At 47.4% G+C, this 26,637-nt stretch overlaps 6 protein-coding genes and 1 long non-coding RNA gene across 11 annotated transcripts in view; 4 read left to right on the top strand and 3 right to left on the bottom strand.

Annotated features, from left to right (window-relative positions):
• Positions 1-109: 109 nt before the first annotated feature.
• LOC108162229 (CD109 antigen) lies at positions 110-7,398 on the top strand. The gene is made up of 15 exons (XM_017296850.2): positions 110-349; positions 2,119-2,296; positions 2,360-2,838; positions 2,896-3,226; positions 3,292-3,575; positions 3,639-3,750; positions 3,810-3,956; positions 4,016-4,691; positions 4,749-4,880; positions 4,951-5,369; positions 5,427-5,774; positions 5,835-6,012; positions 6,074-6,429; positions 6,494-6,950; positions 7,015-7,398. The coding sequence occupies exons 1-15, from the start codon at positions 252-254 to the stop codon at positions 7,224-7,226; spliced, it is 4,407 nt and encodes a 1,468-aa protein (XP_017152339.1). The 5' UTR covers positions 110-251; the 3' UTR covers positions 7,227-7,398.
• Positions 7,399-8,459: 1,061 nt separating this feature from the next.
• Positions 8,460-11,305, top strand: LOC108163241 (sodium- and chloride-dependent glycine transporter 1). Its single transcript, XM_017298404.2, has 8 exons — positions 8,460-8,774; positions 9,256-9,551; positions 9,608-9,660; positions 9,719-9,842; positions 9,907-10,392; positions 10,470-10,598; positions 10,658-10,858; positions 10,919-11,305. The coding sequence occupies exons 1-8, from the start codon at positions 8,606-8,608 to the stop codon at positions 11,219-11,221; spliced, it is 1,761 nt and encodes a 586-aa protein (XP_017153893.1). The 5' UTR covers positions 8,460-8,605; the 3' UTR covers positions 11,222-11,305.
• LOC108163242 (sodium- and chloride-dependent neutral and basic amino acid transporter B(0+)-like) lies at positions 11,272-13,983 on the bottom strand. Its single transcript, XM_017298405.2, has 9 exons — positions 13,650-13,983; positions 13,251-13,382; positions 13,015-13,178; positions 12,850-12,956; positions 12,318-12,787; positions 12,106-12,254; positions 11,922-12,050; positions 11,659-11,865; positions 11,272-11,592 (listed from the first exon to the last, which is right to left on the bottom strand). Exons 1-9 carry the CDS (start codon positions 13,810-13,812, stop codon positions 11,311-11,313), a joined length of 1,803 nt encoding a protein of 600 aa, XP_017153894.1. The 5' UTR covers positions 13,813-13,983; the 3' UTR covers positions 11,272-11,310.
• LOC117189067 lies at positions 13,382-13,857 on the top strand. The gene is made up of 2 exons (XR_004473133.1): positions 13,382-13,537; positions 13,617-13,857. It is a non-coding gene; the product is annotated as an uncharacterized LOC117189067 (long non-coding RNA).
• An 804-nt stretch (positions 13,984-14,787) lies between the features above and the next one.
• LOC108163240 lies at positions 14,788-17,834 on the bottom strand. 2 transcript variants are annotated; one of them, XM_017298402.2, is made up of 3 exons: positions 15,665-17,834; positions 15,226-15,606; positions 14,788-15,162 (listed from the first exon to the last, which is right to left on the bottom strand). In XM_017298402.2, exon 1 carries the CDS (start codon positions 17,725-17,727, stop codon positions 15,667-15,669), a length of 2,061 nt encoding a protein of 686 aa, XP_017153891.1. In that variant the 5' UTR covers positions 17,728-17,834; the 3' UTR covers positions 14,788-15,162; positions 15,226-15,606; positions 15,665-15,666. The 2 variants fall into 2 exon arrangements, with proteins under 2 accessions (XP_017153891.1, XP_017153890.1); XM_017298401.2 differs by having other exon boundaries at positions 15,226-17,833.
• A 150-nt stretch (positions 17,835-17,984) lies between these two features.
• Positions 17,985-26,637, top strand: part of LOC108162942 (intersectin-2) — a 36,452-nt gene continuing 27,799 nt past the window's right edge. Inside the window, exon 1 of the mRNA XM_017297934.2 lies at positions 17,985-18,440. Within this exon, the coding sequence (XP_017153423.1) occupies positions 18,301-18,440 (140 nt within the window). The 5' untranslated portion in view covers positions 17,985-18,300. The remainder of the gene's footprint in view (positions 18,441-26,637) is intronic.
• On the bottom strand, positions 19,501-24,807 carry LOC108162940 (sodium- and chloride-dependent glycine transporter 1-like). 4 transcript variants are annotated; one of them, XM_017297927.2, is made up of 11 exons: positions 24,616-24,807; positions 22,535-23,374; positions 21,808-21,939; positions 21,582-21,757; positions 21,479-21,519; positions 21,300-21,420; positions 20,903-21,242; positions 20,684-20,841; positions 20,494-20,622; positions 20,227-20,433; positions 19,501-20,168 (listed from the first exon to the last, which is right to left on the bottom strand). In XM_017297927.2, exons 2-11 carry the CDS (start codon positions 22,887-22,889, stop codon positions 19,905-19,907), a joined length of 1,923 nt encoding a protein of 640 aa, XP_017153416.1. In that variant the 5' UTR covers positions 22,890-23,374; positions 24,616-24,807; the 3' UTR covers positions 19,501-19,904. The 4 variants fall into 4 exon arrangements, with proteins under 4 accessions (XP_017153416.1, XP_017153418.1, XP_017153415.1 ...); XM_017297929.2 differs by having other exon boundaries at positions 22,535-23,137; XM_017297926.2 differs by having other exon boundaries at positions 24,627-24,807.

Genomic DNA, 26,637 nt, shown 5'->3' with positions numbered 1-26,637 from the left:
CCAAAAACGCGCGACTCGTCTTTGGCAATCTCTGGTGCTCTTCTGGTGCTGCTGCAATCGCCGGAGAGACAGAGACCGAGATAGCTGGAACACTCTACCCACACGGAGAGTGGAATACCGAAACGATAAAGTCGGACTCCGTATAGTATGTGATGCCAATACACAATTCGGCGGCAATCGAGCAAACGTGTTTACACTTAATTTGCTAATACAATTCAAACACACAATATCGGGAAATACAACCCCACAAAATGCGGCTTAGAGGCAAGGAAATGGGCAACATGCTGCTGTCGCCAGTGCTGATCGTCGTCGTCACAGCTTGTTTACTCACTCAAACAGCTGCTCAGGGGTTAGTATCCCACACTATGTCAGGCCCAGAGACCTGACAAACAGGGTGACAAACCGTATGAAAATGAGATATGAGAAGATATGACATCACTCTGCACTCGACTCTCCACACTCCCAGTTTAATCCCCGACAATCCACGAAAATGAAAGACTTAAGAAACAAGCGTGCGAAACCATCTACTTCATCATCATCTGTGAGGGAAGAAGATGTATTATTAACAACATGTAATCAGGGAATTAACCATGGGGTTTATATTATGGCAGTTAAAATATGAAACAACCTGAGGCCAACGCAGTTTTTTTGGAGGTGATGCTGTCGCCTACACACAGATTCCAGCTTCCAATTTTGTTAGGGTGATGCAATGTGGCCGAGAGCCAGCAAAACAGGAGCAAAAAGCTCTCCGTCTTGAGTCACCCTGATGCTCTTGCTGCTGCTACAAGTTCTGCTGCTGCTAAGGTGACACATAAACGCGGATTGCCACTTATGTCTGTACTTATTTCCGATGGCAGTCACCTTGAACACTGAATGACTGACCAGTCCGGGGCAATACTCATACGAGCACGAGTATCTATGTTCATCTACAGAGTAATTCTGATTGATGGCCGAGTGAAAGACTGGAGGCGGCTACTTCTGGCACTCTCCTGATCGTTGTCAGGGGTCCATGATCTGTTTTGTTACCCGTTCGATATGTCTGCTTTGCCCCTTATATGGGGCGGACACTCATTCAAGGCTTGATTTCAGTCGATTTCATGTAGGTGATCATCGTAGTCCATAGCAAAAACCAATCAGGTGGAACACTGTGGTGGAACTGCAACTGCAACTGAAATTTCAGGCTGCAACTTTTGCGGCCAATTTAAGCAAAAGCGAAATTGTTTTTTTTTGCCATTTACCTGCTCTTACTAAGACCGTTTTACTGCCTAAGCGAACCTGTTTTTACTTTTTGGGCTAACAAACGTGACATAAACACAAAAGAAAATTTTTGTGGGAACAGGTTAGGCGGTGCCACAAGAAACCAATTGGAATTAGAACAAGTTGAAACTGTGAATTACGCCAAAGAGCAGACCGGACGGACGCACGGACAGACGGACAGAAGGACGGACGGTGTGGCACAGTTAGGAGGCAGTCCATAAATTTCGCAATCTTGCTACCAACTAAATGAATAGCCCCCGAAGCTTGCTACGAAAGCAACAAAGTAAGACAACACCAAAAAAAATAAAACCCCAGCAAGTAATGAGTGGAGATTTTCAAATTGAAAACCAAACAGTGATCAGACAGAGCCGCCCCTTGGATGCTCTTCGGAAAGGGAATCTTGAGAAACACACTTAACATAACAATATGGGCATGGAAACCATATTCAAATGTCTATTGATGGCTTAGTTTTGGTTTTGCTGATGATATAAATTCCCCAAGCGAGGAAGAGTTGAAAGAAAAACCACAAAAAAATAGTTATAGCTCGAGCCACTCTGCCACAGCCCCCGACTCCAAGCATTTCCGACAGATGCCGCAAAGAGTCTGCTGCCGCAAAGAGTCTGATGCTCTGACCCCAGAGGAGGTGGGGGTTGTGGTGGAGGCAGAGTACATTACCCCTGTAACAGAGGTACGATTCGGTTCGGGTTTGGGTTCCGTTTCGGGGTATTGTCTTCCGTTAAGCGCGTGAATGAATAGCGACGCGAAGAGAAGATTCAGATTCCGATTCAGATTCAGATAGCATAGGTGTAATTCGCTTACAAAAAACAATTCACTTAAAATCTCCACTGTCTTCCGTTACAGTCTGTACTCCATCATTGCCCCGAATACAGTGCGACCCAACTCTCAGTTTCATGTGGCTGTAAGCCTGCATAAGGCACCGGAACCCGCGCGCTTCAAGGTGGGAATACTTGGCAGCACCTACACGGACTTCAAAACAGTCGAGCTGCGGCCTTACTCCACACAGTTGCTGCACTTTGAGGTGAGTTTTCCATTAATGTTGTACTCCTTTCTTAGTCTTGGTCTTTGTCTTTATTTTTGGTAGATTCCCGATCTCAAGCCCGACCGATATCGCCTTACATCGGAGGGTCTGGGCGGCGTGCAATTCACCAACGAAACGCAGCTGCACTTTGAATCCCGACAACACACAGTTCTGGTGCAGACGGACAAGAGCATCTATAAGCCCGGAGACCTGGTTCATTGTCGAGTGCTCGTGCTCGATGCGAATCTAAAGCCCGCTCGTGGCTATGGACGTGTCCATGTCGATATCAAGGACTCGGGGAATAACATCATAAGAAGCTACAAGGATGTACGCCTAACCAATGCCATCTACTCGAATGAGCTTCGCCTTTCCGACTATCCGCGCTTTGGGACGTGGTCCATTGTCGTGGAAGTGGCAGAGCAGATGCACGCCCAGACCTTTGAGATACTCGATCATATATTGCCCAAGTTCGTGGTAGACATCGAGACGCCCAGGGATGCCATTTATAAGGATGGAAAGATAGCAGCCACAGTAAAAGCGCAGTAAGTCGTTTGATCAGCACAAAAAGAAAGGATTATTCTTGAATTTTTATCCTGCAGCTATGCCTTTGGCCAACCGATTGTGGGTGAGGCCACCCTCTCCATTTATCCCACCTTCTTTGGGTCTCTGCAGCCATTCGTCAATGATCTGATCACCCGCAAGGTGGTGCCCATCGATGGCACTGCCTATTTTGAGTTTGACATTGAGCAGGAGCTCCATCTGAAGCAGGACTATGAGCGGCAGTATCTCTTGGATGCTCTAGTGGAGGAGAAGTCCACGGGCTCAGTGCAGAACTATTCGACAGTTCTCACTTTGCATTTGAACCACTACCGCGTGGAGACAGTGAAGATTCCCAGCTACTACATACCCGGAGTGCCCTTTGAAGCCACTGTAAGTATTTCCTGAAAGTTATATTTAAATAGTTAAAAGAATTATAATGTTTCTTCGATTCGAAGGCTCGCATTGCCCGCAACGATGGCAGTCCTTTGAGGGACTTTAAGCCAGAGATCAACGCATATTTGACGAATGTCTATGGCAGCAGTGAGATGTACAATCGCTCTACTTACAGCCTGGATGCTCGCGGGGAAGTCAAGATGAAGTTCACGGTACCTGTGGGCGATAGCGATGAATTCCATTCGATTATTGTCGATTATTTGGGTGTGATAAGCGAGGTGGGCAAGGTACCACGTAAGCATTTACATAGCAAGAACTACATCACAGCCAAGGTGTTGAACGATAAGTAAGCATTGAATACAAGACCCAAAGGTTCCTCTAATGTCTCTTATGATTTTGTACCCTTTAGACCCACAGTCAATCAGGAGATATCCGTGGTGGTGCGTTCCAATGAGCCTATGAAGTACTTTATGTATCAACTGGTTGGGCGTGGAGACATCATCCTCTCACGCACCGTAGACGTACGTCTGATTGAGTAATCCTTCCGAATATATAAACCAATAAGAGTTTGTTCCTTCAGGTACCCGACAGCACCTTCCACACTATCAAATTCCTGGCCTCGTTTGCCATGATGCCGCGTGCCAAAATGCTCGTCTACATGGTCGTCAATGGAGAGTTTGTCTATGACGAACAAGTCATCCAATTCGAGGAGAATCTACTCAATGCTGTAAGTATTACAAAGTACTTTTCACTCGAATGAGGTTACCAGTTAATTCCCACTTTAAGGTGCAAATAGAGGCTCCCATCAGAGCACCTCCCGGGCAGGACATTGATATTGGCATCAGCACGAAGCCGTACTCCTATGTGGGCCTAATGCTGGTAGATCAAAACGCCGCCGCTTTGGGGACTGGCAATGACCTAACCCACCAACGGCTCATGGATGCCCTGAGGGCATACGAACTGAGTGATGTCAATACCCCCGTGGGCTCACCCGGCAAGGAATCTGGTGTGATAACCATGTCCAACACGGATTACTTCATCGAAAAGGAGGCAGAGAGCACGCCAGCCATAGGCCGGGAGGCCTCCACTGGCCCAGAGGAGGATAAGTTGACGACTGTGCGAAAGACAGACATTGGGCCGGCGCATAAGATCGAGGTGAACACTTTGCCACCCGGTAAAGGACGGTATGCCTTCTCCTACACCCCGAAACCGTATTGGCACAATCCCCGGGTGCATGTGATGCGTGATCCGGCCGACACCTGGCTCTTCCTTAACATCTCGGCGAGCAGTGATGGACGTAACACCATCCATCGACGCATTCCCAGCGACATGACCTCCTGGGCCGTCTCAGCCTTTGCTCTGGATCCGGTCAATGGCTTGGGTCTATCCTCGCCAAATGGAAAACTGGAGGCCTACAAGGAGTTCTACATTTCTACAGATCTGCCCTACTCCATAAAAAGAGGTGAAGCTCTATAGAAATCCGCCATATGGTTTACTTGAACGTGTTTTCTTCTTTCAGATGAACTCATTGCCATTCCATTTGTGGTGCATAACAACAGGGAAAGTGACCTGAGTGTCGATGTCACCTTCTACAACACAGCCCTGGACTTTGACTTCCCGCAGCTGGATCCGAAGGCCACCAGCAAGCCAAGTGAGCATCCTCCAATCCCATCCATCCTATCATCCTGCCAATCATCTAAAAATGTTCTATTGTTTTGCAGAAGTGGAACTGTACAGCCGCCGATCTCTCCAGGTGCCCGCAAAGTCCGCCCGTTCCATCTCCTTCATTGTCACCCCCAAACGTGTTGGCGCCCTTCAGGTGAAAGCCATGGCTGCCTCTACCCAAGCAGGCGACACAGTAGAGCAAACGCTTCTGGTGGAACATCCCGGTGCCACAGAGCGTGTAAACCGGGGCTTCCTCTTCGAACTGAACTCGAATGCGCCGAACAGGAAGAACGTCAGCATCGTGGTGCCCCGAAATGCCATTCCAGAGTCGACCAGCATCGAGGTGTCCGCTGTGGGCGATCTGATCGGCAGCGTTTTGGGCAATCTGGAGAGCCTCATCCTCCTGCCCACGGGCTGCGGCGAGCAGACCATGGTGCACTTTGTGCCCAATCTTATGGTTCTGCGTTACTTGGGGGTAAGTCCAGTGATTACTCCTATTCCCAGGTCTCTCAAGATTATGTTCTTCCTTTAGCGCCTTCGTCAGCTCACTCCCGAGATGGAGCTGCGAGCCACCAATAATCTGGCCCTTGGTTACCAGCGACTGCTGTACTATCGCCATGGGAATGGTGCCTTCAGTGCCTTCGGCCTGGATGCCAAGCGGAGCTCCACTTGGCTGACGGCCTATGTGGCGCGATCCCTGCGCCAGGCGGCTCCCTTCATCCAGGTAGATAGCCATGTCCTGCAGAGCGCCCTCGTGTACCTGGCGAGTGTCCAGTCAGGAAATGGTGGTTTCGAAGAGCATGGCGATATATTCGAGCAGTTCGGCGACGATGGCATCAGTCTCACGGCTTTTGTGACCCTCGCATTGATGGAAAGTGTGGTAAGTGGAATCCTCCTTTGAAAAGTTAACCCTAATTTACCAAGCCCCCTCCTACACTAGGATTCCTATCCCGAGTACCGGAACAACATCAACAAGGCCCTAGACTTCATCACCAGGGGTCTCGATGGCTCCAGCAATCTGCATGCCATGGCTCTGGGCACCTACGTGCTCTCCCGTGCCAATCACAATGCCAAGGCAGCCTTCCTCCAGCGACTCGACTCGATGGCCATCAATGGGGGTAAGTAGATAATTCATAACTTTCCGACCGGACAAAATGTAAATGTAAATACTTCCCTTAGATGGTCGCAAATGGTGGAACAAGACAGCGCCGGCTGGTGAGCAGCAATCTCCCTGGTACAATGCCACACGGACTGTCAACATTGAGATCTCTGCCTATGCGGCGCTGGCTTTGCTGGAGAACAACCTGGTGGGCGATGCCTTGCCCGTGCTCAACTGGCTGATGGATCAGCGCAACGCTCAGGGTGGGTTTGTCGCCTCCCAGGACACAGTAGTGGGACTGCAGGCACTGCTCCTTTTCGCGGAACGCTTCTCCAGCCAGGGAAACAATCTGCAGATTGGCTTTCACTACGGCGAAGGAGCCGAAACCATACTCAACGTGAATGCTGAGAACTCGCTGGCACTGCAAACTGTTGAGGTAGGAGACATAGACTCCCGACCTAAAGTATCTGCTAAAGTATCCATATCCTTTTCCAAATTAGCTTCCCAGCAACCTGAAGAACCTGAGTATATCCGCCACTGGTCGGGGCATGGCTTTGGCCCAAGTTAGCTACAGATACAACACCAATGTGACCAGTGCCTGGCCGCGTTTTGTACTGGATCCCACGGTGAATCGCAACTCCCATGCCGACTACTTGCACCTTTCGGCCTGTGCCAGCTTCGTTTCCGTGGTGGGTGAGCCGGAGCAGAGATCCAACATGGCCGTGATGGAGGTACAGCTACCCAGTGGCTTTGTCGTCGACACCGACACTCTGCCGACGCTGGAGTCGAGTGAGCGGATCAAGAAGGTGGAGACCCAGAACCGAGACACCAAGGTCGTCATCTACTTTGACTATCTGGACAGACGAGAGGTCTGCCCCACGCTGCATGCCTACAAGACGGTCAAGGTGACGAAGCATCGCCCGGTGGCCGTCGTCATGTATGACTACTATGACAGCGGTAAGAGAGCCCATAACTTCCTCGTTTTCCCATAGATCTCATGGGGTCACTTCTTACATTTTAGCGCGACGTGCCAGGCAGTTCTATCGGGCTCCCAAGTCTAATATCTGCGATATCTGCGAACATGCCAACTGTGGCAACCTCTGCGAGAAGGCAGAGAAACGTGCCTCCCGAGGACCAGATGACTTCACGGCCATTGCGGGTCATAGTTCCGGTCAAGGCCTCAAGGCTCTCCCCATGGTAGTGGTGACTCTTTTAGGGGCCCTGATCTGGTAGAGGTTTTGTCCACTGCGGGTGGAAACCACAAGGAAATCGAAGCTTTAACAAAAACCCACTCACATAGTGCCTAAGTTAGACTAATCTAAGCCGTGAACTAAACCCGAGCTAAGTACATCTAATGATGCTAAAATGTTGCCAATAAAGTGTTATAACATTTACTAAAACCCTAGCACAGTACGAGTATCAGTGAGTTCTGAGATGTGCTTTTTATACCCGATACTCAAAATGAGTATAGGGGTTTATTAGATTTGTGGTGAAAATGAATGTGTGTAACGTCCAGAAGGAAGCGTTTACGACCCCATATGTATTCTTTATATGCTGAAACTGGCACAGAAGGGTATTTCCTATTCTTTTTCCAGCATTTCTAATAGGTTTTGGTATTGTTCGAAAAGGAAATGTAACATATGTGAAGCGGATAAAAAATCTTTGTATGATATTATATGTATGTGTAAAATGGATGCCGGGAAGGGAACGGCAGGACCAAGATCGGCACGCACGCACGGTCCAGCACGATATATATGTATGTATATATTTAAAACAAAACAAAAAACAACCTTTCTTAATATTAAAGCTCAACGCATTACATATTTTATAAAAGTCATAGAATTCACAGTTCAAGTTATCGAAAAAATTATCGTTTATGGTCCATAGTTTAAAGTCCATAAGTGATAGTGATAGTTGATAGTGTGATAGTTTTGTTGTAGGCCTTAAACAAAAGTTACGATTAGTGAGGACAGAAATCTGATCTTATCTTTGCTTGGAAAAATGTTTATCCTATTTTTTCGTGCCCCTGGACAATATTCATATGTTATTTTATATATATTATATGTTATAAAAATTATAATTTATATTATATTTATATTTATTTATAATTATAATATATTAAATATATTTTTATCGTCTTGGCTCAGCCTTGAATATTTATTCATGAAACTAATATATAGCTCAGAACGTCCGTTTGTAGGCTCAAAGTAATCATTAATATTTTCATTAGGTAACATTTGTATTACTTCGTTAGTTAATTTTGTTCCTAGTTCTTTAGATACATACATTTTATTTTTCAAATAATAGTCTACTATTGCTCTTAATATTTCCTTTCTATTTATCACCCACAGAGTCTCCTTTTGCTTAGCTGCTTTTTATTTTTTTTTTATTTTTCGTACCTCAATTACAGATAACTTTATATCAGACACGATGTGACAATCAGATACATAAAGTTATGAGCATAACAAAATAATTAAACAAATTAAGCAGAGAAACAAATTCTTGATGGGCTTGTTCTCAAGTATAAATCTCTCACATATCCGAGTGGTTTACTTCAAAATCAGAATGATCAATTCAACATAAACATAAACAAGCAGAAAATTTAACACTGAATGTCGAATACCACCTCGCCACCACCGAGGAAGTCAAAGCGCATCGAACGCGACACGAATCGCGGCAAGTGGAAGTCCAAGACCGAGTTCATACTCTCGCTCATCGGCTATGCCATCGGCATTGGCAATGTGTGGCGCTTTCCATATCTCTGTTACCGCAGCGGCGGCGGTAAGTCTCATCACTCGCCCACTCACCCCACTCAGTGCCCCACCTAGTCGCCACGTTCTCTCTTTGAAGCTCATTTCACTAGCAGAAAATAGCGCTGTCCAAGTGGGAGTGCAGTGCAGTGGGGTCAGGGCTGGGGCTCTGGCTGGGGCTGGGGCTGGGGCTATTTTTAGCCCCATTTCATTTAGCTTTTGAGTGAAAGCTGGACAAAAGCTTCGTCGCTTTTGATGGCTTCTTTGCCGGTCTGTGGGGGACGCCTTCGATAGCTCAGTTGGTAGAGCGGTGGACTGTAGAGTTTCCGAGGCTTGGTGATGTGCGACGAGCAGCGGCAGGACTCTGGGCCTAACAATACCACGGCACCCAGACAGCGCCTACTCTTGCACCACCAGTTAATGATTCGCGATATGTTGAAATCCATAGGTCGCTGGTTCAAATCCGGCTCGAAGGATATCTTTTTTGTGGCTTAATTTTCTTCTTTTTCCAGGTGCCTTCCTGGTGCCGTACTGTTTAATGGTTCTTCTGGCTGGTATACCGCTGTTCTATATGGAGGTACTCATCGGCCAGTTCTCGGGCACGGGCTGCACGGGAATGTTCCGCTTGACGCCGATACTGAAGGGCACAGGGATAGCCCAGGTCGTCGTCAACATGTACTGTGTGTGCTACTACTCGGTTATCCTATCATATCCCATTCGCATGATATCCTACTGTTTCTACAAGACAGTTCCTTGGGTGGACTGCGACCATTCGTGGAACACTGACAACTGTGTTAACATAGATGATGTGAGTACGGCCCTATTATTTGTTCAATCCCCCAGCTCTGACAATCAATATTATAGCTGAAAAAACAAAATTCGTCGGAATTTGTGACATCAGCGGACGAGTTCTTTCAGTAAGTTCTTTGTTCAAGTTTTGTTCTGTATCAAACTGTCACATTTCTGTATTTTCAGTCGCGAAGTGCTTCAACTTTCAAGTGGCATCGACGATCTTGGCGGCATTGTGTGGGAGCAGACCCTTAGCCTCTTTCTATCATGGATTGTCATCTATTTATGCGTGTCTCGAGGGATTCAATCGGTAAGAATCGTACACCGAAAGGCTCACCAAGTGTTGCTCACGGCTAAAGTGTTTTCTGGTGTAGGTGGGCAAAGTTGTCTACTTTACGGCACCCTTTCCCTATGTACTGCTTTTCATTCTGTTCGTACGGGGCATCACCCTGCCAGGTGCCTGGACTGGCATCAAGTTCTACATGTACCCCGAATGGGACCGCCTCCTTGATCTAAAAGTCTGGGCTGATGCGGCCATACAAATGTTCTTCGGCCTCGGCCCCGGATGGGGTGGCATCGTCAACATGGCCAGCTTCAGCGATTTCCGGAACGACGCGAAGTTCGACTCCATTCTAATTGTCACCGTCAATGTGTTCACCAGCATCTTTGCCGGTTTTGTGGTGTTCTCCGTTTTGGGTTTCTTGTCAGTGAAGTCGGGCATCCCCGTGGCTACGGTGGCCACCTCTGGTCCTGGACTGGCGTTTGTCACCTATCCAGAGGCCATAGCAAAGCTTCCGGTGCCACAGCTGTGGGCCATCATGTTCTTCGTCATGCTCTTCCTCCTGGGTATCGACAGTGTGGTAGGTTATCGTTATCCTCTGTGACTCCACATGCTATTGGGTATTTTCTGATACTAGCTCCTTCATTCCATCCGCAGTTTGTACAACTGGAAGCCATCACCTCCTCAGTGCTGGACGAAATAAGCTGGTTCAGGAATCACAAGTGGAAGCTCACGCTTGTGTGCTGCACTGTTTTCTTCCTTTGCGCGATTATAATGACCACGCATGTAAGTAGACGTCGGACATCATTCGCATGGATCCTAAAGGTCCCCCTACTTTTTCCCAGGGCGGCATGTATATCCTGCAACTGTTCGACTGGTACTCCTCGGCCATATCCGTGATAGCCATCTGTCTCGTGGAGATCATCATGGTTTCCTTCATCTACGGCATAGACAACTTTATGCTGGATGTGGAGTTCATGATGGGAAAGCGCCCCTCGATCATTTGGAAGATCCTCTGGAAGTGGGTCACTCCTATAGTTCTAGTCGTAAGTAGAATCCAGCGACCCTCGGATATCTTCTTCAACCTTTTTCTGAGCTCCTTGCAGTTCATTTTTTTCACGAGCATCATCTTCATACGGACCATCAGTTACCATGGTAAAGTCTTCCCCCAATGGGCCATCATTATTGGATGGGCAAGTTTCGTGTCTTCCGTCATGTGGATACCGCTGTACGTCCTGTACATCATGATCCGCAAGCGAGAGACAATGTGCGACAGCCTCAAGAAGCGATTGAAGCCCCTGGACTGGACCCCTGCCGATCCGGAAGATCGAGAAAAGTACGAGGCCTTCCGTCGTCAGCGTAGAATGCCGGCCTTCATGTCTGACACAGACGCGGAGGGGATGAAATAATCCCCAATCCTAATGCCAAACATCTTTAACTTTTACAATACAAAACTAAGTGATTGTCAATAAAGACTGATTTGTATTTACAGCACGCATTAGTTGACCTCGTCGGTGACCTCGAACAGTTGATGGGTCACATCGGTGTTGCCCACAGCCTCCTCGTACTGCTGTCGATGCTCCATCTCCACAGGATACCAATCGGTTGGGCGGCATGTTCGCCTAAACCGCTCCCAACAGCTGCCTGTGCTCTGGTACATGTTGTACAGCCCATAGCCGGGTATCACCAGCAATGGTATCACCACCAGAAACACACTGATCACCAAAACAATGATCGAGGAATAAGAGTGCTCCATTATGGCCACGGCTATGCCCATCAACTACGAAATACAGAGGGTAAAGACAGTATAAGGACAAGTATTTCCCGTCAAAAATTAAAAACAAACCAGCGACACTATCAGTATAAGGGGAGCTATGAAGCGGAGAATGAAAATCTTCCACGAGGCAAAAGGCTGGCCCAACATGAACTCAATGTCCCGCTGAAAGCGTTCCCGTCCATAGATCCACAGAACCACCAACAGCAGCAGCAAATGAAGAATGCTATGCGACCAGATGGCATCCAGAGCCAAAGCAGAGAAGTACACGATGCCATGCTGCGGGGAAGGACTTACAGAAATTCAGAATACGAATCATACAAAGCTCTACTCACATTTGTGCAAAAAAAAAACGAGCAGAGGGCCAGGCCCCCAATCAGGCCAAAGGTCACTTCCTGTTTGTACTTTCGTAGCCCCTCGAACTCGTCAAACACACTTGTGAGTACCGTGAATATTTGAGTGATCTGCAAATGAGAATGAGAATGAGAACGAGAGCTCTCAGAAGGGTTTTCCACCTACCATCACAATGAGGGCAGCCAGCAGTAGCATCGAGTAGTATATCACGGTCCACATGTTGGGCCACTCCAAGGATGCCAAAGCACTGGCACTCGACAGGAACAACAGCCAATGGTTTATAACATGTGTGTCAAAGTTTTCGGTTTTCATTTCTGGACCATAGGAAGGGTTTTTGCATCTTAAACAGGCCCAATTCAATTCAACACTTTACCCACCTTCGTAGTAATGTTCGAGCATAAAGGTGACCAATCCGAAAAATATATAAATGAAGATCTGGCCAAAGGAAATGATCCAACTGTAGGACATGATGTTCGTTTTGAAGCCATTGAAGCTGGAGAGGGCCATCACACTTCCCCAGCCAGCGCCGAAGGCCTGCAGCACCATAATAAAGGTGGAGCCGCTTCCCATTATCAAGTCCTCGCGGCGCGGCGTCAAGTAATTCAAAAGTCCATTGATGGATCCGGGCAGGAAGAGGAACCGCACAAAGCAGACTCCCAAAAGACCCAGTGTAATCAAGACCATGAACCGCAGCAACTTTCCGAACTTTGCAGTCTCCGAGAACTTGTAAAAGATGAAGCCAATGATGGCCCAGACCAGGATAAAGAAGCCCACAAAGTGCCAGGATAGCTCGTACTCCCGACTCAGATCGGGAAACCTAGACTCATCAAGGGTGTCAAAGTGTTTTCTACAAAAACAGATGAGCATAAGACATAAATGAGGGATATGGAAATGCTGTTAGTGCCTCACTGGAAATAGAGAACCGATGGTACATGGAGTATCTTTGTGTAATAGTCGACTGTTCCGTTGTCGTTTAGATAGAGTAAGTCCTCCTCGGTTTTTGAAAAATTGCAAATCTAAAAAAGGAAAATGGTTAATTATAGTTAGCTGAAACTTTGGAAGCTCTGTTCTTACGGTCAATTGGTCACTGGATTCATTGTGCCAGGACTTCATTCCCTCACAACTCCATGGCAGCGTGGGATGAACGGAGTTGATGATGAACAAAAGCGGTACAGCCGCAAAGATTCCATAGTAGATGAGCATTGAGATAGTTAAGAAGGTGCTGACATACCCCATGCCTGAAAACATAACAAAACATAGGGTAAAGATTAAAGATCCTCCAAAGTAAAAGCAGTTCTTCCGTAGCTTACCCTTGAAAAACGGCGACACACGAAATGCTGATATGAAGCCGCTGCTGGAAAACTGTCCCATGAAGGAATGTATCACCAGAATCGGGACCAAATAGATGACCATGTATATGTAGTAGGGAAGCATGCCGCAAACTGGAAAGAAATTATTTAATCTTGAGAAAAGTTTGTCTGTTGTCTTTCAATCGATCTCTCATGGCAACTCAAGATCGTGTCGTCTCTCAGTTGCAATATGCAACGAAAACCGATCCGATGAATCATTTCAGTTATATGCGAGTTCTGTAGGTCAGGTAATGGAACGCCCCTAAAAAGATTAGGAGCTTCTATCTACCATATGTATAATACGTAGTGCTCTGATTCTATTCCTAGCTAAAAGTGCAGTTCAATATTCCCATTACTCACTTCCCATATCGAAGAAGAACCAATACGAGGCCACAAAGATGTCTAGCTTCAGGGCGAGTCCAAAGCAGGCGAATAGGAAATCGGTGGGCTTTTCCCATTTTCCACGATCGAGGTCCGGGCTGAAGGGCTTCTGGCCCGTGCCATAAGATGTCTCATAGACCATGGCAGCCTTGGTTTGATGTTTGCCAATGTCTGGACCAAAGATTTACAGATGATTTTTGAAAACAGCTGGTCCTATAATATATGTATGTTTATTTGGTTTTGCTGCGAACGATCCGTGCGCGTTTTTACTTTAAATTGACGGACTAATTAGTAGAGCCGATGCCGGCAAACTGAATCCAAATCGGACTGCAAGCCGCCGTCGAGCTCATCCCAGTGGACGACAGATGTGGCTACCCTCAAGAGGGGTATTCCTACTTTTGTAGGAAGTGTGTCATCCCCTTGAGAAAGATGGGAGGCTGATTAGCAGAGCAGTACAGAACAAAATTGTGACTCTGTGTCCATATCATGAGTACCTAAAGGTCCAACCTGGCCAAAGATTAGCTGGAAGAATGACACATTTGATAGCTGAAGAGCTTATAAGAATGTAAGGGGTAGCTTACTCTAAAGTTCTTTGGTTAGGGTATATACCTCCTCGACTATACATTTATTTTTGCATTTTTTCATTATCAACGCTCTTTTATCTGTGTCTATGGCCCGACTGTGCCACTTGTGCGGGACATCACACATCGCCAAGTTCATTTGGAAAATTTCATATGGCGTAGAATGGAAACCGATCTGATATTTGTGTGTTTGGGAAAAATGGGCGGACAGACGGAACCGCAATGACATCGAAACCGATTGTAGATCCAACAAAAACTCTACAGTTTACACACTTTCTGATATGCTGATGCAGATAACCATCAATCAATAATTGCTTATAGTAGGAATAACATTTCTTAGAAGCATTTGAACACTGAACAGTATTTAGAACAAGAATATAAATAAACTTTGAATCATTTGTTGACAAGTTGAATTAAAAGCTAATTATTCAATAATTTTTTAATCAGAGAATAGTTTTCGTTCTGATAATCGAAGTGATCTCGTTGAGCATCAGTATAGAAATGCCCGAAAGCGAAATAGATTTCACAGTGTCGGGAATCTTTTTAATAGATTTATTCAAATTTATAAACACCATTTTTTCGCATCACTGATTAAAGATTAGGATTAGCGCTTATCGCTGATCACGATTTAAGACACGAGCACAATGTACCTACGAACAGTACGTATATATACGGTATTTTAAAAATAAGCCGGCGGAGACTTTCGAGATCTGATGCGTGAGAGGAACTTGGTTATGGCGTTCGGCTTAGGCTTAGAGGTGGAGACCGCGGAGGCTGTGTACGTTGACGAGTCGCTGCTGATGCCACCCGTGGCGGAGGCCTTGAATCACAGACCGCCGAGATTTGCTCGGGCACATTCCTCAGTCTTATTGGGCGGCGGTTTGGTGTTTGGATCTGGTCATCTCCGATTGCTGTTTTCGAAAAGTCAAATAGAAGTACACGTTGGGCTTTCCATTTACTGCCGAAGTACTTACCTGGTAGCTACTCCTGATCTGCAGATGACGATCCTGTCCGTACTGCTGCAGATGTTGGTAATGTTGATGGTGGTCGTTGCTGTGCCACTCGAAGGCAATGAGGAAGAGCTCCTGCTCCCCGTGTTGCCATACATTACTACTAATACTATTCTTATTCTTGTTGTTAAGTGCTGTACAACCGGTGCCGGTGCCGGTGCAAGTGCAAAGCTGGAGCTTTGCGTCTTTCGAGTTGTCATGCGTTGCTGCTGATGCTGATGGTGGTAATGTTTTTGCTTATTATTGTGATGATGGAGATGGAATGATGGTTGCTGCTGGTGTTGAGCAGCCAAAAGCTCACGTGCCTGGAGCGCATCTGCGCGCACTCTACATATAAATTGATCCCTGCGATCGATGGACGAAGGGAAGAAGCGATCATAAGCATATAATATATGACTCTTACACTCAATTATCCTCGTCCTGACAGCTGTCCACCTCGGCCACCGTCTGGTGGCGGTCCATCATCAGCCAGCGCTTGCTGACCAAACGATTGCCAAAGAAACCCGGCATTTCCCCCTCGAAGCGCCCGCTCTCAGAGAGCTTGATGACAATCTCGAACTGATTTGTGTCGGATCTCTCCAAGGGGCGGAAGATGAAGCGACCCGCGTAGTGCAGGTTCTCACGGAGCACAAAGGACCTTTCGACGAAGAGAACCGTCTGCAGCCAGAGCGAATTGTAACCGCTGGCGAGACAGGGATTGCAGCTGAGGGTGCGCTGTCGATGGCATTGGCTGAACGCCACATCGAAGTACAGAGTGAAGCACTCTAGGTGCCCATCCTTGGTGACCTTCAGCCGTATATCGCGATCTATCTGTAGATCCTCCGTGGTGGCCCTCTTCAGATTGAGCGCCAGCACGCGATGGGCGAGGGTTAGGACACAGCCGGCGTGGGTCTTCGCGTAACGAGGCTCGGAGATGGCACACCGACGCATGGCGTTCATTTTGAAGCTGTAGACGCTCCGCCACCAGTCGCAAAGGCCCTTCAGCTCTGGCTCCGCGGCTCCCACCAGATAGAGAGCCCCCAGATCGGGCAGTATGAATCCATTCTTCTTCAGCCAGCGATCCCGTGCCTCGAGCACCTCCAGGATCTCAGAGTTGAACAGCAGCGAGTGCCCCATCCAGTTGCACACAATTCCGTCCACTTTCTCGGGCAGCTTCAGATCGGCCATGCGCCCGTGCAGCACTTTCACGGTGTGCTCGAAGTGATTCTGCTTCACCACCAGCTCCGCATAGTTAGTCACCATCGAGTGGTCCACGGCGTACACACGCTTCGCCCCCCCAATGCGGGCGGCCATCAGGGCCAAGGTGCCCACGCCGCAGGACAGGACGAGGATGACGCGCCCCTTGAACAGATGCGCGTTCTCTCTGATGACCATCGCAAAGTAGTGCATGTGGTCCTGGTTTTTGAGCTGCGTGCGCATGTTCAGCACGTGGGCGTTATTGTCGTGCCGGAAGTCTGCCGATGTCATGCGATCCACCTGCTCCAGTTCCTTCGGCACGCAACGCGCTGGCGGCGCTTTTGGGTGGCAGGATCGCACTCTGACCTTACCGCGGGGCAGTCCACGGATCGGCTCATTCTTAATTGTGAACGTAACTTTGTCTGGCTCCGGCCTCTTCATAATTTTGATTTGCGGCTCTTTGCGTGCCTGTACACAGGGTATCCGAGCCTTGGAGGGTTCTCCTTCCACGCGGCTGATCTGTTTGTAGTTGTTGGCCACTCTCAGGGGTACGAATGGGCTACTCTGGCTCTGGGTCGAAGGTTCCGGAAACAGCTCGGATACTCCGCGGTAGATGTGGACGTCGGAGTTTCCATGCCCATACATTGCAGCTAGTGCTTTTTCCCAGTTATTTAGTGGCTTTTGGTCTATTCCGTTAAAGTTGTCCTCTTTTCCGCGTCTCATTTTGCCAGTGGACCCGCCGCCGCGTCTTTGGGGTACGAATGGGACACTCTGTCCAGAAGGTTTCGGGTACAGCTCGGATATTTCGCTATAGATATTGTGGACGTATGGGACCTCGTGACAATTCATTTCAGGCGTTGCTCGCTGGGAAACATCACATGGGTCTTCTGGTTTCTTTCTGTTCCGGTTTCCGTACATTTTCCGTACCGAACCGGCTTCAACCGACTCGGGTACTTTGTTAGAGATGTTGTGGCCATTAATTTCAGGTGTCGATAACTGTCCCAAGGGTTTTGGTGGCACTTGGGTAGCCCTTGGCATCCCGCTGGAGATTTTCTGCTCCCTGTCGTTGGCGCCGCATCCCCTTGAACTGCTTGCTGTCCTGCTCTCGCACATTACGCCAAGTTCACGCTCTAATGCTCGGCATGGGCTTTTCAGCTGTAGTTCTGCATGCACTTTATCATTATTAACCACATGGTGATGGAAATCCCCCAAGCCAGGTTGCGGAGCCTTCTTGATGGCGCCGTTGGCATTCGTTTCCACTTTTTTCTTGCTTTCCTTATTTCCACGCATTGTTGCGGTTCAAACGAAAATTTGAGTAGCTTCTGGCAGTGTTGTGTTGTGGATAAAATGGCAGTCGATCGGTCGTTGCAGTGTGGCCAACTCTTATCTGTGATATCTTTTTTATTTCAATATCTTAAATTAATACGTCTGCTGATTTGGGATCCCTTTAAAATCTATTGATAATAATTTTATGGCTAGCTTAAATGCCCCCGCAGTCTTCAGCCACCTCTTTTTATTTTCGATAGGTCGATAGGTCTGCAATCGCAGTGTGCCCAAATCACGGCTTTGATCAGTTGCTCGGTTGTCTCTCTCTCTCTCTACCCGTGTTTATGTCGCTTAAAATCGTTGTTAAACTGTAATTTAGTGTTTATTTTGTTTGTGAAAGTGCTGTGCAGAGTTTGCCATTGTTATTTTGTGTGTGTGTTTTTCTTTCTCGTGTTTCAGTGCATTTTTTCTTGATATGCCGCTCTCTTTGCATTTTGGCGCGTTTCTTGCGATGCCGCAACACCGAGTACACCGTTATTTTGTGTACGTGTGTTTGTGTGTAAGCGAGTGTCTATTTGAAAAGAAAGAAAGAAAGAAATGACAAATCTCTGCAGTAACAACGGAAAACAATCGGGTACTAATATTTTCGGCATCGGTCGCGTCGTTGTAAATAATAAATTAATATCTCGAGAAGCTATGCGGTCTCCAGTCTGCGATCATGTGTGCGGTGTGAGTGTGTAAGTATGTACATACATATGTATGCATATTCTGTTTCTTTTTGGCTTGTCTTATTCGATGCATACCCTTGCAGGGTGTGTGTTCGGGTTATAGCGAAATGTTTGACAAGCATCTTCAAATTCATAAATCTCTTATATACATACATATATTCTTCATTAGTAGCCATTGGCTAGTTAATATGACTATATCTATGACTCTTTATCGTAAAGCTAACATGGAAACGAGACTGCAAGGGTATCAATGTTTCGTTTCCCGAGTATTGTTTGTTTTTTCTGTTTTTTGGGTACCACACACAGCATGCAAAAAGAGAGACCAAGCAGGAGAGCAAGCAGTAGAAGTGAGGAAGCAGACGTGTAAAGGGAGACGCGACAGAGCAGTAGGCGCAGTTATATAAGACTCGGTCGGGCCGCTGCGTAGTCGAATCTGTATCAACATCTAAAAAGCGGTTGTGTTCTGAAATGGATTTTTACAAAAATGGGAGGGGAGGGACCTAAATTACTAGAAATACTTGAATCGAACAGATTCAGTCACGTTGTTCCCCACAGCTTCCCCACACTTTTTCGATTTTCCATATCCACAGGATTCCAGTCGATAGCGTGACCCCATTTACAAGTATCATCTGGGATCATTTTCAGAATAAACTGACCGCTGATATTTGTACATACATATGTACATATGTTAATCTGTTGTTTTCAATAAAGAACATAATACTGTATTTCTGGAACTGAATCATCTGAAAACCCCTCTCGAAGAATAATCAACACGAAGCCACAAACACAGCATGAAATCCGAGGGCATCTCTCATTTTTCTCTCTTGAGGTTGGGGCTGGAGAGCATCGTCATAAGATGTCTCATGGCTGTGATGAGCGTTGAGCTTTCTTCAATGCTTTAATGAAATTAAAAAGAAAGCCAAACAGTAAGAATTGCTCAAGATTAAATTTCCTAGGGTATTCGACTTATAGTAGACGTTTTTCCTATGCCGTTCCAACATATAGAACACAGTCCGGAAAAACACTTTCTCCACTTTCATTCCCTTTCTAAGCTACAACTGTCCGCAGATTAATGCATTTGTGTGCTCAAATTTTATTGTTTTAAACATTGTTTTTGTCCAAAGTTCGTGGAACTTCCGTTTGTTTTTGGCAAAGTTAGTTTTTAGTTTCGGTTTTTTGTAGGCAACTACTAAATATCACCAGTTTATTGTTGACTATAGCTAGCATTTGGAAAATATCAGTACAGCTCCATCAAAAATCAGCCATCAGCAATTGCCCTTGATCCGTGTTTTGATTCCGAGGGATGTCGTGTATGGGTGTATAATAAAAGTGAGTTTCAGTTCGCGCCGCGACCTGCGGCAGAGAGGTCCTTCGCGTGTCATGGGGGCTGCGACTTAAGTAAGTACGAATGCGATCTCTTTGGGAGGAGGCGCTGTTTTGATTCGATTCTAAGAGTATTCTAAGATACAGGCACTATGTGTTGTTGGCATTGGCATCGATCACCAGCATCTCGGAGATGCCCATGATCTCCTCGTAAAAGCGTCGGTTGTCCGCATCCACCGGATGCCAGTCATGTGGCGCCAGGCACTGTTGCAGCCGCTGGCGAAAGCTGCCGTTCGTTTTGGTCACCCTGTAGACCATATAAACGATGGCCAGGAGGAAGAGCAGTCCCTGGCTCAGCCACATGACACCTTGATGGATTTCATTGAAGGTTATCAAATAGTAGACGAGCTGACCCTAAAACGAAAGAATCTTAGGATCTTCGGAATCGGGAGACGGAACATAGAATGCCTACCAGACAGAGCCCGAGAAAGATTGGCGTGCCAAAGCGTATGAAGAATATGGTGAAGCTTGAGATCGTTTTGCCCAGCATGAACTGCAGATCGCACTGGAAGCGCACTCGGCCATAGACCACAGTGGCCATCAGCACGAGAACACCCGAAATGAGGACATTAGAGAACAGGGCCATTCGTGGCAGCAGATTCAACTGACTGAAGCCCAACTGAAAGAGCAATATAAAAGCTATAAAAGTGATATCTTTTATAGGAAATCCCTCACTCACCTGCGTACAAAAGTACACGGATGTGGCCGCAAGGCAGAAAATCAGCGTACAGATAATTGGCATCTTTCTAGACCTCAAACACTCAAATTCATCGAAGAGGGATGTCACCACAGACAGCAGCTGGATCACCTGCAATAGAAACGAAACCATTAAGAATAGGCCCTGAAAATAGCTGGAAATAGTGACTCACCAATGCTGATAGCTCGGCCAGAAAGATGACGACAAAAAACAGGAAAGCCCATAGATTGGGCACAGTACTAAAGCGGCCAAAAAGGTACGAGAAGCTGAGGTACAAGTACTGCAAATCATGCTTCTCATCCACATGAAACGGCAGCATGCCCACGTGATCTGCAAGGGAGGAATATAGGAACATAGTCACAGAAACTTAGGCATCCAGTGGGACTCTCACCTTCGAAATGATCGTGGGCCACATTGCAGCAGAGCACGGCCATGAGGCCAATGGTGGCATGGGTAAGGCACACCCAGACGCTCATCCGCTCGGCATCGCTGCGAAAGCTGTTGTAGCTGGCCAGATTGATGATGCTGCCACAGCCGGGGCCGAGGGCCAGGCCGGCCATTACGAAGGCACGGCTTCCGACTCCCAAAAGATCCTGCACGTTGTAGAACGGAGGCAGCAGGTAGCTGTGAAAGGTTCCCAGGTCCAATCCCTCGTGAATGGCCAAATAGAAGAACACGGCCACAAAGCAGGCAAACATCAGGACACAGGAACAGCGCAGGGTCTTGCCAATCTAGAGGGATATCACCACAAAGGATTAAATATGCTGTTCTACAAGAAGGACACTCACAAAAACAACAGGCTTAAGCAGGAGGGCCAGAACCAGCAGCCAGATGGCCCCCACAGCCACGAGCATGGACAAGGAGGTGGTCATTGCAGTAGAGCCTTCGCCTGTGGAGGCAATCATCGACCTGGAATCATCGAAAGATATCAATCTTAAACTCCTAATTGAATGGTTCTACTACCCACCGAAAGAACTCCACAGTGGAATGTGGGTCGACAGCGAGACTCTGTAAAGAAAGCAGACATAAAATAAGCACAATAGAGTACGATTTCCCTTTGCTCAGCTCACATCGGGATCGTAGTTGTCATGGGTGGAGCAGTCGTCGCTGTTCCACGTATTGTTGCAGTGCGTCCATGGAATCACCGCGTGCAAGGCGTTGACCGCGTAGATGAGCGGCACCACTGCCCCAATGCTGTAGTACGAGAGTGTACCCAGATTTATGAGCAGTATGGAATATCCGATGCCTGAAAGTATGCCCCATTACAACCCGAACAAGTGAGCGGTTTTTGAGTACCTTTGAAAATGGGCGCCACACGAAATGCTGAAATAGATCCGGAAGTGGAAAACTGTCCCAGAAATGCTTGGATCAAAAATATGGGCAGGGAGTAGAAGAAAATACCCATAAGATAGGCGATAATAATTAATACTGTAAAGAGATCGAAAAGAAGAGGAATTGGATAAAGGGATTGGTGGAGTCAATTCTGTAGAGTGAAATTTCAATAAACCTAATGCTTGATAATGATTCATTTCTAGATTCTCTAGACCCTTGATCTGCGGTCGCATAAAAGTGCTATTAATATGCTCTCTCTCGAGAGATTTATCTGCCGCGGCACTCTGTCATTATTCGCCTTATCTAGAATCGTGTATAGAACGAGTGTAATTATGTCATTAACTAATGACCCCACAATCGCCACCGATTATATCTGTTCGTAACCAGTTGGCAGATGATTATACCCCCGTTTATGATGAATCGTTCTCTCTTTCTATTGTTGTGGTTTCTGACGAAACTACTACTCTCTTTCTATTGTTGTGGTTTCTCTGGCTCGATGACAGCCCTGCCTGCTGTCGTCTTCAAGTCTTCCAGCTTATCGCTCGCCAAATTAATATTGTGCATAATATAATAAAAACGCACAGAATCCCCAGCGATTAACGCAGTCCCCCCGATAACCTTTGCTTCGGTTAATTGAAATCTATTGATAAGAAATTATAATGAGAACGGGAATGGGACCGTTGGCACTTACCCCATCCGCCGTGTACGAGGCCGAAGGTAGGGAGTTCCGAGAACATCAGCGGGGTGAAGGCATGGGTGCAGCTGGCGAAGTAAAAGTCCGCCGACTTGGCCCAGCGTCCGCGTGCCTTGTCGTGGCGGTAGGGCCGCTCCAGGGTGTCGTAGGCGCTGGTCGTGGGCACGGCCATGCTCTGCACCTGCCGCAAGCGGACGCGGCGCGCTGAGGCAGCCAATCCTTCTCCTCCGCCTCCGCCTCCTCCAACAGCCACTCCATCTTCTACTCCAACTGCTGCGGCTCCATCTCCACCGTTTTCGCAGTCGCCCAGCAGCATGCAGTTGTTGAGCTGCTCCCCGCAGATGCCTTTCATGATGGGCGGACCAACGTCATGTATTCCACCCACGGAAGTGTCTCCGCAACACCTGAGATTCCCCTGAGAATCTCACTTACGATGGCGCAGCTTTTTTTTTGTCACTATTTGCTCTCCTCGTTCCAAGTTCATTCCGTTTCGTACCGCACTGCACGAGAATTTCGCACTTTGACCCAGTTTCCCCGGAGTTTCTGGGTCAGTCCGAGGTAGCAGTCTTTTTTTTCGCTGTCTTGTCTGTGGATAATCTTCTGAATGGGCCAGTAGTCGAGATTTAATAAGATGTTATAGCTGCCAGCAGCAGTCTTTAATTGAAATCGAGACTCGTCACGACGCGACACTTCACCCCAGAGACCGACAGACCGATCCGGCACCGAGACTTTGTATTATACGAACTCCAAGCGCAGTCGGAACCAAGCGGTCGCATCAGATGCTCAGCGACAAATGATGCGATTTGATGGGGCACTCCCCGCTCTCACTCTCCGCCACTAAATGAAGCAAAATAATAAAAGCGGCAATAGCAACAATAGCAACAAAGAGCGCAGCAAATCACGAATTTAATTAAATAATAAATACTATTTTTTTTTTTGTGCATGCGTGTGCGAGTACAGTGGGACGAGGGCTGGGAAAAGTGGCCAGACTAGAGGGGATATATGGGAGCGTGTTCCACTGTGCCATGACATTGCCCTGCCGTTAGCCGTAGTTCGTTGGCGGTCGGACGGACGCAAATAGCTCATACATGCAGTAAAAATACCCCGCACTCGTGGGCATCGATAAGAGCAAACAAAGGAGGATTCCAACCAACAAGTCGCGACATGGGAAGCAAAACAAATCGGAATTAATCCGCAAACAAAGACAGGGAGCGCGATGTTTTATTTAAATCAAATCGAATCACAATCGGAACGGAATGGAAGTAAATAGACGTCGCAATGGGATGGCGAACGAGGGCAATGGACGGACACACACACAGCACCAGCTGATGCTGCACTTGCCCTCTCTTACGCTCTCTCTCCATCGCTCTCTCTCAATGCCGGTGGTCTCTGCCAAGGTGTGTGCCAAGGTGTGAGTGAGGTAAGGCATTACCAGAGTCCCACTGCCGGCAGTAGCTGCGAGGTTCGACTGCCTTACCTCTTGCCAAACACACCTTGCTTGACATTGCTCGTCCGAAACGAATGCCCGAGAGAGGCCGCTCTCTTTGCCCAAACGCTTCAACAAGTGTAGAACCAGGGGTGTGAAACATTGCGTGAGGGCACACGGGGAGGGAGGGCGGTGATAATCAGCTGTTTTTTGTTTGTGCCTCTCCCGCATTGTGTAATTCGCAGTGGACTTGAAGTTTGTTTGTTTATTTCTGCGGGTGGTGGCCGCTGCCACCAGAGAGTGCGGCAAACGTGTCCAATTACTCGAAACGAAATGTTTATAAAGCGCAATAAATTTGCAAAAAGAAATGTTCAAGAAAGTCTAACCATAACCGAACAATCGCACATCGTTATACATATGTATGTACATATTTGTGTACACGATACATATGGCCAAGCAAAAAGACGCAAAAAGTTGGCGTCTCAAGTGGTAGCCAAGTCTGCTCCACCTCCACCTCTCCCTCTCCCAGCTCCCTCCACATCCATCCTGCTCCTTCTTCTTCTTCGCCTTCGCACAAGACAATTCAAACAAAGACAGCGGCACAGGCGCCGCCTTAGCGGGCTTATCGTCCGCCTCCAATCTAATCACGCACCTGGCACTCACATTTGCATACACTCTTCACTCGCTGCCTCTCTTTGCACTTCACAGTTGCAGCCGGCGACAGTTTTTGCAATCACGCACGTATTTCCCATGCACTTTGATTTCTGTTCTGCGCGATTCTCCGATTCTGCGATTGTCCGATTCCCAATCCGACGGCACGTTGCTTCCAACTGAACGACTGAGGCAGCTCTGCCTCGGATGCAGCCAGATAGTCGCCGAATGCTGCTGCTGCTGTCTCTTATCGCTGCCGTCTGCCGTCTGCTGTTTTTGCTATTTTTACTCTTTTGCCAATTTGGTTGTTGTTGGGAGAAATGCAAAAAGAGAGTGATAGAGAGAGAGAGAGCGTGCCTGTCTATTACACGGTTTTGATGCTCTGGAAATGTGAGCGACCACCGAATGCTCTACAATTGTAGCACACATGGGCAGGCAAAGGAAATTACTAGAGAAGGAAGTGTACCCTACAATACTCTAGGCAATAAAGGTGCTAAAGAGTGGCAAACAAAAGGCAGTGAGAGCAGCAACGAGTCGTCATGACGTTTAAATGCTCTCCAGTCAAAGCCGAAGAGACATACAAGTGCTCCCAAGAGCATACCGTGTTCGCTCATAACCCAAAATCCTGCAAAAGGGCAAGGTGCATAAAGGGTCAAGCAAAGAGTGTCACGTGTTTGGGTAGTAAGAGCACCGACAGTTCGCTGTGACCCCCCCCCCCCCCCCCCCACAACTTTTGTGTGCTCTTTTCTCTTTGCTGTAACAATTACCGGGCCTGGCCAAAAGGAAGCCCAGTAGGAAATTTCTTACCATTTACGAATACGAGTACGAGTCCGAGCCGTGCTCCCAGTAAGGGGAGACTGTCGACACGATTGACGACGATTGACTCTTGGCCGCGGGCAGGCAATAAATCACGGCAGTCAAGTGAGTCCGTTCAATCGCCAAATGCTCTGTTCCAAAAGGGGGTGTGGTTGCTGGAGAGCGGGGGGCGGGGGGCGAGGCACAGGGTACACTGACGCATTTCATTCAACAGCCAAATGCGGCAGCAAAGCGAAACATGAAAAACAAGATAGAAATGCGGATTTCGGGAGCCGAATCTAGTAATACCCTTGGGGATAGTGATATAAACAAGTGATCCTATCTAAAGTACATATAAGTGGGATTCTTTATTTATTTTAGGTTTAATAGTTAATTTTTAGTTCATGTTTAATAAATTTGGGATAATCTCATCTTTCTGTGAACACACTCTTCGTTCACAGTCGTCGTTTTCTTTCTGTGCTGCTCTCTTCGTTGCTCGTCGTCTTCCTAGCGATGGGATCCTCGTTGCTCCTCGATGTTCTAGGGATCGTATCTTCGTTGTCGCCTGTTGTGTCTAGGAATCTGCGTACGATACTGTACGAAGGTATTATTAATTTTTCATATGCTTTTACTCCGTGTTACAATCCTCTGTTGAAAACCATAATACCCTCTTTAAAGGGTACCAAAAACAAGCGCGTGAAACGCAGAGTGGGAATAGAAAACCAAGCGAGGGAGTCGCAGAGGGGGCAGTCAGGCAGTCACGCATTGGGTTGCCAGAGCAACAGTTGGATTCTGTTGCGGTCAGCAATGGGGCCGGGGCAGGGGCGCGAATGCTCTGATTTGATTTGTGGATGCATTGCGCCATTGAGCGTTGAACGCTGCGCATGCGCATGAACTTGACATTTCAGCCTTTTCGTTCAATTGCGTCGCTCTGTTCAGCAAACTGTAGCATTGGGTATAGTCAGAGGAGTGGTGGAGAAAGGGGGATGGACACTCAGTGGAGGCTCATGTTCCCATTTGAGTCAATGAATCAATCAAATGCATTCGGAGGCGTAACACTGTGAAAATCATTGTAGTCATCGGCCAACGGACTGTGTTTACTAATTGACTCCACGCCGGAGAATGCCTGAGAATGCAAGGTATTTTCCAGTCGATCATGGACTAGCTGTATAATTTAAACCCGTTTAAGAGGCGTCTATTATGCGCTTAATTGATCCATTACGAGCTT

Source organism: Drosophila miranda, chromosome 4 (genome assembly GCF_003369915.1).
Source record: "Drosophila miranda strain MSH22 chromosome 4, D.miranda_PacBio2.1, whole genome shotgun sequence".
Lineage (NCBI taxonomy): Eukaryota > Metazoa > Arthropoda > Insecta > Diptera > Drosophilidae > Drosophila > Drosophila miranda.
This window is presented reverse-complemented; position numbering and strand designations above follow the sequence as displayed.